Source organism: Diceros bicornis, chromosome 10, assembly GCF_020826845.1.
Source record: "Diceros bicornis minor isolate mBicDic1 chromosome 10, mDicBic1.mat.cur, whole genome shotgun sequence".
In the NCBI taxonomy this organism is placed as follows: Eukaryota; Metazoa; Chordata; class Mammalia; order Perissodactyla; family Rhinocerotidae; genus Diceros; species Diceros bicornis.
In genome coordinates, this window is record NC_080749.1 from 13,031,700 (window position 1) to 13,043,768 (window position 12,069).

Here is a 12,069-nt window from a genome sequence, read left to right on the forward strand (position 1 = left end):
TGGGCCATGGAGTGGAGCAGAGGGAGATTCAAATGCTGTTTGAGGCAGACTGGTGGAATCCAGTGATGGTTAGATATGGGGACTGAGGGAGAGGAAGAGATCAAGGATCACATGGATCAGGGGTCACTGCACAAGTCACAGAACAAAAAGGAAAGTAGGTAATGCAGGAAGAGGGGGCAGTTTGAGGTGTGAGTGGCAGAAGCGGGCAGAGATAACAATCTGAGTTAGGGATTTATTGAGTTTGAAGGGCCTGAGGGCAACTCTCAAGAGATGGCACTGGATACTGGGGTCAGGTCGGTGATCTAGGGGGAGAAAGAATTCTTTGGAGCCTCTTCCTTTCTGCGCATTTGTCATATTACCACCTTGTCCATTCTGACGTTTCTACACTTGTTGGGGCCAAGAAAAAGCAAGTCAGACCATGCGGTTATGCCCACCATGTGACCATTTTTCTATGGTTGAATTATGGGTGAAATGAATATTAGGCATAGCCTTCAAGGGAAAAAGAGAGTGAGAATGTTGAGAAAAGGGCAACATGTAGCCTGCAAGGTGGGTATGGGCAGGACAAGAGTGGTGCTGCGTCTCCCACCTGTACCTCTGTAGGGCTGGTGGGAAGAGAGTGTACACAGCCACCGTTGTTCCCATTCCTGCTCTGCAGCTGTCGCTACAAACCTTCTTTTTCTCAATTCCAGCCATGACCCTCCATCCCTGTCCCCTGACCTTCCCTGCAGCCCACAGCCAGCTCTGCCAGTGAGCCTGGTGATGGCGTTACCGTGTGATGGAGAAACTGCTTTTGGGTGAGAGGAATGCTGGACCCACTGTGGCACTCCCTGGTGAACTTGTACTTGGGGTGAGAACACAGATGGTAATCTATTGAGGTTTCTGCGTAGGTCAGAGGATGCTTCACAGCAAATACTCCTGGGCTGGGATTCTGCAGAAGACAGAGAGGAAAAAAGATTCTCTTCTGTTTACCAGTTTCTAAGCCAGGCATAGGACAGGCGTCAGCTCTCCACGGCTCCCACTGGCACTAACTCTCCGAATCCACGTCAGCTCGTCTAGGAAAGAAAAGCAAGGGAGCAGAGGGGTCTTCAATTGGCAGCAGTCACAGCCATTCATAAATGTCGCTTTTCTGGTTTAAGAGCTTCATGAGATACTACATGGGTTTACTAAACTCATATGGAAACAAGGACAACTGAAATCAGCTTAAAACGGCTTAAAGAATTTGTTTCTAAATTTGATGAATTAGGGAGATTTATTAAATAAGCAAACTGGTTTTAAAAAGCAAATAAGCTTCTGGTTTTGAAAAAAAATAGCTTCTTAAAAACTACTTTAAAGAGAAGACAAAGAAGAGGGTGACGTTTGATATCTCAGGAACTGTCAACATTTAACGTTGTTTTGATAATGTATTTAATTCAGGAAGGCGCCATTTGGATGTAGTATCTGATATTAAGGGAGATCCTGTTTTTTACTAATTTTCCAGCAGAACTAATGGAGGCACAGAGCAATTATATTAAAATACGAAAATTTAGAGCCTTTTAATGTTCCTTCCGGGCTGGTCCAACAAAAACTCTATTCTTGTCCCAAACAGCAGCATGGCTATTGCCCTCACAGTTGTTTAATTTCAGATGCTTAAGAACCATTAAGTTGAAATTTTGTTCTTTTTGTTTGTTTGTGTGTTTTTAAAACATTTTTTTAAAAAACAACAAAACACCACATGGCTTATGGAAACCCAATCTCACTACCAAGAAACAAATGTGCCCTACAATTTAAAGGAAGTGCAGCTAGACAATGGAGCATTACAGCGCCCAGGGGCAAGAGCTGGGAGGGCCCAGGTGTGGGGTAGGTATTCCATGTGTTCTAGTCAAGAACAATGGGAAGACTGTGAGCTGTTAGTGCAGAGAGGCTGGTTGCACTAGTGCCAGGGAGAAAGACGGGGGTAGGGCTCTTGCCTGAACTCATGGATACAGAGGAAGGAGGAGGGCAGGGAGGCATGATGCCCACTGAGAGAATCTGCAGTGCCCAGACTAATGTAGAAAGAAGCAAACACCTCCATAAGCCCTTGCAGTTGAGGGAGGAGTAAGGGTACACACACACACACACACACACACACACAGACACACACACACAGACATACACACACATACACATATATTTTACAACAGTAGATTCTGGTTCCTCAAGTGCTGCATGGGGTGGGAGCAGAGACAGAAGAGAATGTAAATATTGAGTTCCACCCTCTGAACCTCAAGAGAAGACCCTTTACCCAGATTGGGCCCAGAGGGTTGGAACGGGACAAGGTGAAAGGTGGGCCCCTGTTCTAGTGCATGTCCCCTTAAATAAACTCTTGCGGAAGGAGGACCAAAGACAGAAGACAGAACGAGCCCCCTAGGCCAACCACATCCTCTGTATATAATTATAACACAGCGATGTCCAGAAGTAGAGTGAGGAGAGCCTAGTCCCCAGCCAGGAAATAGGGAGACAGGCAGGACCAAAGAAGGGAAAAAGGAATCCAGCTCCACTTCCTGGGTAAGGGGCGTGACTGGAGTGTAATGATGTGAAAACTGCTGATTGCCATTGCCAAGAGTCACTCCTGTGGTGACAAAAGGCCAATCAGGACAGCACGTGGGAAGGGACCCCAGAGGGAACTGGGGCAGGAGTGACAGACACCCCAGCTGGGCCTAGTCACAGTGTGGCGGGGAGGCAGTGTGAAGGGCGGGGGCTGGCCACACGCCATGGGGTGGTGATGGGGGCAAGGTGCACAGCACCAGGGAGGGGAAACCAGCTGTGTGGCCCCCAGGAGTGTCTTCTGCACGTCTTGGTGGAGGGTAGGTGAAGTTGCTATGTGGCCAACTCTCTTGCCCTGCCTTGGGCCAAGTGTAATGAATGAAATATTTTTGGAAATCGTAATATCACTGTCTCTAATAGTTGTCATACTTCAGATCCCCCTGGGCGGCCATTGATACCAGAGTAAGTGATCTGAGTGGTCACTCCATGATTATTTTAATTTTAATTTTCCCCAAACTAATGCATACATATGGTAGCAACTCACCCAGGCTGGAAGGATTTGTGACGAACAGCAATGGGGCTTCTGTGGGCCCTTCCTGCCCCCAGGCCCACATCCTGTTTTTCCTAGAAGCTGTTTTTCCCCATTTTTCTGGGTTTTGTGCTTCTCATGGTCACTACTCTAACTCTAAACATTATGCTTATTTTTCCATTTCTCCATGAGCAACCTCAGGTAATACCTATTGACTCATCACTAAGCAAGGTAAGGATTTTGCTCATGTACACAAATGCTCCTTCCAAACTTCTTCCTTTCAATTTTGAAAATTACACTGTTATTTTTAGTCCTGCTGCTGGTTATCTTTGTGACTTGAAATGATGCACTTATACTTCTTGTTTCCTCATCTCTAGTTGAGTATTTCAACTCCTTCTTGGGTAAAATGAAAACATTACCATTCCTATGCTTTCTTGTACCTTTCCCTGTCTTTTCCACAATTTTACTTTTATATTATCAAGATTGTTAACATTTGCATTCTGGAATCACACCAAGACATTCATGCTTTGTTCATAAGTTGTCTCTAAAAGCTAAAAACTAGTAAACTGCATTTATTTTGTCTTAACGGTATAAATATGTTTCTCTGCCAGGCAAAATAGAGGCTGGGATTACAGTTTTGTTGTGGAGGTTCAATATCATGATCTGTGGGTCACTGAGGGAGGAGAGTTCTAGTATCAAGGCTAAGTGGATTCTATCTTTTAAATTTTCCATCAACTCTTAAAAATCATGCCAAATTTTAGTTTGGTTTCCTATTTGAAACACATACTGATTTTTAGTTGATTTTCCCTCCTGGAGTTTATAAGGGCCTTTTTAATTTTGCTTGAATGATGTGCCTTTATAAAATCTTTGAGTGTTCCCTCCTTTCAACTAACTGCACTGTTAATGCGTGGAGTACACCCTTCCCTCGACACCTCTCTCCCTGAGCCCTTTACCCTTCCTCCTACAGGCTTAACGCACAGATATCATCCCAAGACTTCACTACAACGCTTTACCAGTTGTAACTGGTATATCTTTCCTTTCATTTTTGTTTCTATTCTTTTCTTAGGTTTCCAAATTCTTTCTTTTATAGCTATATTGATATACAATAAATTGCACATATTGAAAGTATATAATTTGATATGTTTTGACATATGTTACATCTGCAAAACCATTACCACCATAAAAATAATGAACATCTTCATCACTCCTAAGTTTTCTCTTGCCCCTCTGTAATGCCTCCAGCCCTCCTTCTTGCCCCTCCATACCTTACATCCACCCAACCCCTTCCCAGGTGGCCACTAATCTGCTTCCCGACACTACAGATTACTTTAGATGTTCTAGACTTTTATATAAATGGAATCACACAGTATGTATATTTTTTGGTCTGATTTCTTTACCCAGCATAATTATTCCGAGAATCATCCATGTTGTTACATGTATCAAGAGTTCACCCCTTTCTATTGCTGAAGAGTATTCCATTGTATAGCAATACCACAATTTGTTTATTCATTAACCTGTTGATGGACACTTCTTCCCAGTTTTGGGAACATATAAAACTGCTATGAATATTCTCGCACAAGTCTTATGCTTCCATTTATCTCGAGTAAATACCTAGGAGCAGAATGGCTGGATCATATGGTAGGGCTATGTTTACTACTGACTTTTTAACTTTGGAAGAAACTGCCAAACTGCTTTCCAAAGTAATTGTACCATTTTACATTCTCACCAGCAACCTTTTTAATTTTAGATATTCTGACAGAGGTATCTCGTTGTGGTTTTAATTTGCATTTTGCTAATAACGCAAATTATTTAGAGCATCTTTTCACGTTGTATTTGCCATCTGTGTATCTTCTTTGATGAAATGTCTGTTCAAATCTTTTGCCCATTTTTAAATGGGGTTGCTTGTTTTCTTACTGTGGAGTTTTGAATGATCTTTGTATATTTGGATACAAGTCTTTTATCAGATATGTGATTTCCAAATATTTTCTTCAAGTCTGTGATTTGTCTTTCCAATTTCTTAACAGTGTCTTTTGAAAAGCAGAAATTCTTAATTTGGACAGAGTCCAACTAATCCACTTTTTTTTCACTTATGGATTGCGGCTCTGGTGTTGTATCTAAGAAATCTTTGTCTAACCCGAAGTCACAAAGATATTCTCCTATGTGTTTTCTAGTTTTAGGTTTTATATTTAGGTCTATGGTCCATTTTGTGTTAATTTTTGTAAATGGCATGAGGTACAGATTGAAGTTCTTTTATTTTTATTTATTTTTATTTTTGGTAAATGGATATCTAAATGTACCAACACCATTTGTTGAAAAGACTATAATTTCTCCAAGGAATTATCTTTGACCTTTGTCAAAAATCAATTGACCATATATGTATGAATGCATATATTTCTGGATTCCCTATTTTGTTCCACTGATCTATTTCTTTTTATGCCAATACCATACTGTCTTGAGCATCATAGCTTTATAATAAGCTTTGAAGTTAGGTAGTGTAAGTCCTTCAACTTTATTCTTCAAAGTTTTGCATATATTTGCATTCTATATAAATTTTTGAATAAGCCTGTCAATTTCTACAAAAAAAAAAAAAAGCCGCCTAGTGTTTGATTGGGATTGTGTTGAATTTTTAGATTAGTCTGGAGAGAATTGGCCTCTTAACAATATTAAATCTCCCGATCCACCAACATGGCTTATTTCTCCATTTATTTAGGTGTTTGATTTCTTTCAGCAATGTTTTATAATTTTCTGTGTACCAGTCTTATACACTTTTGTCAGATTTATCCCTAAGTGTTTCATATTTTTTGATGCTATTGTTAAGTGAGATGGCTTTTTAAAATTTCAATTTTGGATTGTTTGTTGCTAGTATATAGAAATATAATTGATTTTTGTATGTTGATCTTGTTTCCTGCAATCTTGGTAAGTTCACACTAGTTTTAGTAGTTTCCATTGTATTTTCTACATAGATAACAATTTTGTTTGTGAATAAAGATAGTTTTACTTTTTCCTTTCAAATCTGGATGCCTTTTCTGTCTTTTCCTTGCCTTGTTGCAATGGCTATAGTTACAATCTTGAATAGAATTAGTAAGAGCAGACATCCTTGCCTTACTCCTGCTCTTAGGCGGGAAGCATTCAGTCATTTACCATTCAGTATGATGTTAGCTTCAGGTTTTTAATACATGCACTTTATCAGGTTGAGAAAGTTCCTTTCTGTCCCTTACTTGCTGAGAGTACTTACTAGGAATGATGTCAGATAATTATTCTGCACCTATTGAGATGATCCTATTGTTTTTGTTTTTTAGTCTGTTAATATGGTGAATTACATTGAGTTTTGAATGTTAAGTTAATCTTGTTTTCCTGGCATAAGCCCCTATTTGCTCATGATACATTATCCCTTTTATATAATGATGAATTTGATTTGTTAAAATTTTGTTATGATTTTTTTATGCATCTATATTCATGAAGGATATTGGTCTATCCTTTTCTTTTCCTGTAATGTCTCTGTCTGGCTTTGGTATCAGAGTAATACTGGCTTCTAGAATGAGTTGGAAAGTAATCCCTCCTCTTTCTTTTTCTGGAAGATTTCTTTTGGATTTGGTGTTATTTGTGGATTTTGCACTACACGTTTGGCAGAATTCCTCAGTGAAGGCATCTCGGTCTGGAGTTTTCTTTGTGGGGAGATTTTTAACCACCAACTCAATTTCTGTAATAGATACAGAGGTAGTAGAGTTATCTATCTCTTCTTGAACAAGATTTAACAGTTTGTGCCTTTAAGGAATCTGTCCATTTAACTTAAGTTACTGAACTTACTGGCATCAAGTTTTTCATGATATCAATTTACTATCTTTTTAATATCTGTAGAATCTGTAGGGATGTCACCTCTCTCATTCCTGCTATCGGTAATTTATGTCTTTTACCTTTCTTTTCCTGATCAGTTAGGTTACTGGTTTATGCATTTTATTGATTCTCAAAGAACCAGTTTTCCTCTATTGTTTTTCTGTTTTCTATTTTATTGATTTTCAGTATGGTCTTTACTATTTCTCTCCTCTGCTTAGTCTGGGTTTCATCTGCTCTTTTCTTTCCAAGTTTCTTAAAGGGGTAGCTGAGTACACTAATTTGAGACCTACCTTCTAATGTAGGGGTATAGTGTTATAAATTTCCCACAAAATTTTTTGTGTTATGTTTTCATTTTCATTCAATTAAAAATACTTTCTAATTTCTCTTTTGATTTCTTCTTTGGACCATAGGCTATTTCAAAGTATATAATTTAGCTTCCAAAGTTTTGGAGGATTTTCTAGATATTTTTATGCTATTCATTTCTGATTCAATTCCATCAAAGTCAGAAAAAAATACTTTATATGATTTGAATCTTTTCAATTTTACCAAGCCTTGTTTTATGAACCAAAACATGGTCTATCTTGGCAAACCTTCTGTGCACACTTGAAGAGAATCTGTATTCTACTGTTTTGGGTAGAGTGTTCTAGCAATGTCAATTAGGTCAAACTGATTCATAGTGATATTTAAGGCTTTTACATCTTTACTGATTTTCTGTTTACTTCTCCTATCAATTATTGAGAGAGGGGTATTGAAATCACCAACTATAATTGTGGATTTGCCTATTTTTTCCCTTGCAGTTCAATCAGTTTTTGTTTCACATATTTTGAAGCTCTGGTATTAGGTGGATAAATATTTAGGATTGTTGTGTCCCTTTGATGAATGGTACCTAACCTTTGGTTCCTATCTATACATAGCAGGCATGCCTTAAGTATTTGTGGAATTAATGAATTAATAAATAACTACTGATATTTTCCAATGAAGTATGTATGTGACTATGGAAAATTCCCTTAACTTCTCTTAACCAGTTTTCTCACTTTTAAAATGGTGAGGAAGTGATAGTGAGTGGGTCTGGGGGACAAGAGACTAAAGAGTGGTTTTCAAACCTTGCTGTGGGGAACCCCTGGGTTTTGCAGGGACAGCCTCTTCAGGGGACACCCTGAGGGAAGAGGAAGGGTAGAGAGGGCAACTAGGACTTTATTTTACATATTGCCTTTCTGTGTAAAATTTTGGCTGATGAGAGGGTTCTGGGGAAAAATGAAGTTTGAAAATCACTGAGGTAAATGTCCTGTGAGGTGATCCCAGCTCTAAAATTCTGTCTCTGAGCAACACTCCCCTCAATCAACGAAAACTATGAGAAAAAGCCATGAGACTAAGAGAAAATGCCCCCTAATGGCCAAGACACACACACACACAACACAGCTCTCTGCAGGAAAGACGCATAATTCACAGGAAGAGCCCTGAAGCAAACAGTCAGGAAACAGGCAGGTTTCTGTCCCAGCTCTCCCACCAACCGCCTAAGTGACCCTGGTTGTGACTATCAGCACCTCCGCCCACAGCAGAGATACAGGTTCGCATCTGGAGATCCTCACAAAGGAGACTTTCTCTAGTAGTGTCTAAGGCCCTTCTTAATTCTCTGTATATGCGAGTGTTTGCCTTTAAAAAAGTAGACCATGACTGGGGCAACTACTGTGGCATTTCACTGATGATTCCATTATTAATAGAACCTCTTCAGATGTCCTGTCTGGCTTCCAGTCATTTAGGATTTGGGTAGCTAGAAAAACAAGGGTAGAAGAGGGGACCCACAAGGGCAGACCAGCGTTAAGTGAAGGCATGGTGGCGGGGGAAAGTGCACAAAATTTGGCAGGGACGTGTGTAGGGGCGCAGGGGAGAAAGGGGCTGGGGTTTCATTACTAGCCTCACATCGTCAGGATCTTGGACTTAATTTGGTAGAAAATGGAGAGTCAGTGAAGAACATTGAACAGGACAGTGGCATGGTCACTGTGAGCTTCAGGGAGGTTAATCCAGTGTGGCTACAGAAATTAAGCAAGAACAGAGGAATGTGGGGGGCAGAGGTGTGAGAATGGAAGGGACGCACTGCCCAGGGATGGAATAAGGAATCAGCAAAGCTGTAAGCGACAGGGTTTGGGGTGATTTTAGTTTCTTTTTCTGTTGTGTTTTCTTGTCTCTTTCTCTTTATTTATTTATTTTTTTAACATTCTATGTATATATATACACATAATATATATGTTAATATTATACATATTAGAAAAGATCATAAAGCCATTGTCATAAAAATAAATGCTGGAATTGTTAAAGACAAAAACACTGATATTCTCCAAATAATAAATGCTGGCAAGCAATTTCAAAGGTGAGATATTGTTTAACGCTTGAAATTCCAAAGAGAGAAAAATTGTCCCAATTAATGCTTCTATTTTCTTATAAAGTAACTGCTGAAATCAAGAAACATGGAACACAAGACCCCTGCTGATCGTCACTTACAAAAATATAAAGCGGGTCATAATCTGGAGACCTGGCTAAGGCCTCGGGTGGTTTCATGCTCAAGAGGGAGGTCTTGCCAGGGAGCTGGGGTGTGGCCTCCTGCTTCGGCAGGGCTATGATGGTGGTGGCTTCATCCTGTGCAGGCACCGAGAGCAGGGTGTTAGTTTTGATGCCAGGCAAGAGGGGAAAGGTGAGAGCGATTCTTGAAGGTGGGGTATGTTACCTCAGCTCCTTGCTTCAGGGCTCGAGCAAGCTTTTGAGGTCTGTAACTTGTTGAAGACTTCTGGACAGAGAATGGCTGATACCCCTTGATTTTGTACAGCTGAGGAACCTGAAGGTGAAAGGAGACAGCTGACTGAATGTCCTTCCAAGCTCATTACCTTTTAGTGGGGTCTACTTCTCAACAACAGCATTTCTGAGCTGCCTGACGGTAAAAGGAAAACAAGCGTCATGTTGTAAGCATCAGATCGTGGCAATTATCAGTTTGGACCAGCACTGGAGGGACTTGAGCTCAAGTCCTGAGCCCTGCTCTGGGTCCCAGCACATGAGCATTAACAATTACTCTCCCGTACCATATAGCTTAACTGTAGAAATACACCAAACACTGGTTTGTCAATGTAAAGTATTTATATTTGCAAGAGCAGAAGTGGTCATACACCTCAGGAAAGGCTAACTTTTGTTCACTATCTTGTGTTTTTTCTTAAAGTTTCTAATATATGTAGTTCAGATAGCTTCATGCATGTATAATATATGGTACATCCACAGAATAAAGATCTCAGTTTCCATAAGCCACATTAGGAAAAAAGAATCTGTTATACTTCACATATACTATAAAATAACAGCAGAAAAATACACACCGTCCGCTACACAGTATAATCCATAATAGAACAAAACTTACAAAATAATGCAATTTAAAGTCAAGAATATCTTGTTTACTTCATAAGAAACCCAATTAACCAATACCATACGACAGGTCTGACCTGCAGATTGAGGAAGGAATAACTCTGCTTGACTTGAATTTCTGAAGATTTAATTGGGACTGGTCCAAGGCCATCGGGAGCCTAAAATGTGAAAATTCCAAAAATTGACACATAATCAACATTGAGCAAAAGTGGCTATGCTTCTATTTCTATACATTTTGGATGTTAAATGTACAGTTCTATTCTCAAAGTCCCCCTTCCAAGACCACAGTTGCTCCTTGACATGTGGGACATGGAGGCGCATTGGCCACTTCTCCTCCTCGTCTCTTAGTGAATGTTATTCTTCTTCTTTATATTCTACTGTTGTGGAGGCCAAGACGTGCCACCCAGAATCCTCTTCAGGCTCGAAGGATTTAGTCCCCCAGCTGCTAGGAGTCCTGTTGATAGAAACAACTCCCAGGGGCCAGCCCTCTCCAGGAGGTGCCTTGGCTGAAGGGAGCTGCCTCAGGCAAAGTCACGTGCCCCTCCTCGGGCAGCCCGCCTCCAGCGACAGGCTGAAGCAAAGGTGTAGAGGCCAGGTCCTCTCTCACTGTCCCCGCTTCAGAGCCCCTCAGGGGTTCAGCTGAGGCCTTCATCGAGGGTTGCCGGCCTCTTCTCTCTGTCCATTCCTGCTCCTGCCGCTTCCCTTCCACGGGTGCTAATCCCAAAAGTGCTATCTAATAACCTCCCTGCATGCTAATCTGCTCCGACACCCGGAGAACCTGGACCTGCACCTGACCTATTATCGGCACTCAATAAACACCATATTTCACCTAATCTCAGATACTATCACTAAATTAAATGATACAATGCTAATGTGCCATCGATTATAAGCCATTTCCCAATTTCAAAGATACTAAATATGAAAAAAGTCATCTTAGAATTTTTTATGTGAGCCATCGCCACAGCATGGCCACTGACAGACGAGTGGTGTGGTTCCACGCCCGGGAACGGAACCCGGCCGCTGAAGTAGAGCACGCTGAACTTTAACCACTAGGCCATCAGGGCTGGCCCCAAGTGATCTTAGAATTGATGAAATATAGTATTTGTGGAATTAAAAAATTCTCTATAGGGGCCGGCCCGGTGGCGCAAGCGGTTGGGTGCGCGCGCTCCGCTGCAGCGGCCCGGGGTTCGCTGGTTCGGATCCCGGGCGCGCACCGACGCACTGCTTGGCAAGCCGTGCTGTGGCGGCGTCCCATATAAAGTGGAGGAAGATGGGCACAGATGTTAGCCCAGGGCCGTCTTCCTCAGCAAAAAAAAAAAAAAGAGGAGGATTGGCGGATGTTAGCACAGGGCTGATCTCCTCTCAAAAAAAAAAAAATAAAAAAAAATAAAAAAAAAAATTCTCTATAGACAGGGATGCTGAGCATTGTTTTTCATCAACCCTGAGCGACAGAGAAGTATCGACAGAACAAATTAAAGTACCAAGTGAGATGTGTAAGCTTTGAACTGTTCAAAACAGGGAGCTGGGCGCCACAGCACAGTGATGACGTCTTCATCCCTATCATCCTTTCCACCACACTAACTATTGAGTGCCAGATATTTATTATTGCATAAAAATCACAGATTTATTTTTTCCTAGGAACTAAATATTCTGATCTTTTAAGTCATTTAATTATCTAATGCAGAAAACACATGGAATTTCTAAAGTCAGTTCTGTAATTCTTGAGTGGATTAACCTGCAATGCTTAATGCATATGATAGGATGTGAATGGCAAGTTTGTTCTTTGAAACTGAAAGAATTAT

General features: G+C 40.8%; 1 protein-coding gene across 1 annotated transcript in view; it reads right to left on the minus strand.

Moving 5' to 3' along the window:
- The window catches only part of CFAP221 (cilia and flagella associated protein 221), a 97,330-nt gene that overhangs the window by 12,229 nt on the left and 73,032 nt on the right, over positions 1–12,069 (minus strand). The window contains exons 17-20 of the mRNA XM_058548822.1: positions 10,345–10,425; positions 9,588–9,695; positions 9,365–9,499; positions 770–928 (exon numbers count right to left, since the gene is read on the minus strand). Of these exons, the coding sequence (XP_058404805.1) occupies positions 770–928; positions 9,365–9,499; positions 9,588–9,695; positions 10,345–10,425 (483 nt within the window). The remainder of the gene's footprint in view (positions 1–769; positions 929–9,364; positions 9,500–9,587; positions 9,696–10,344; positions 10,426–12,069) is intronic.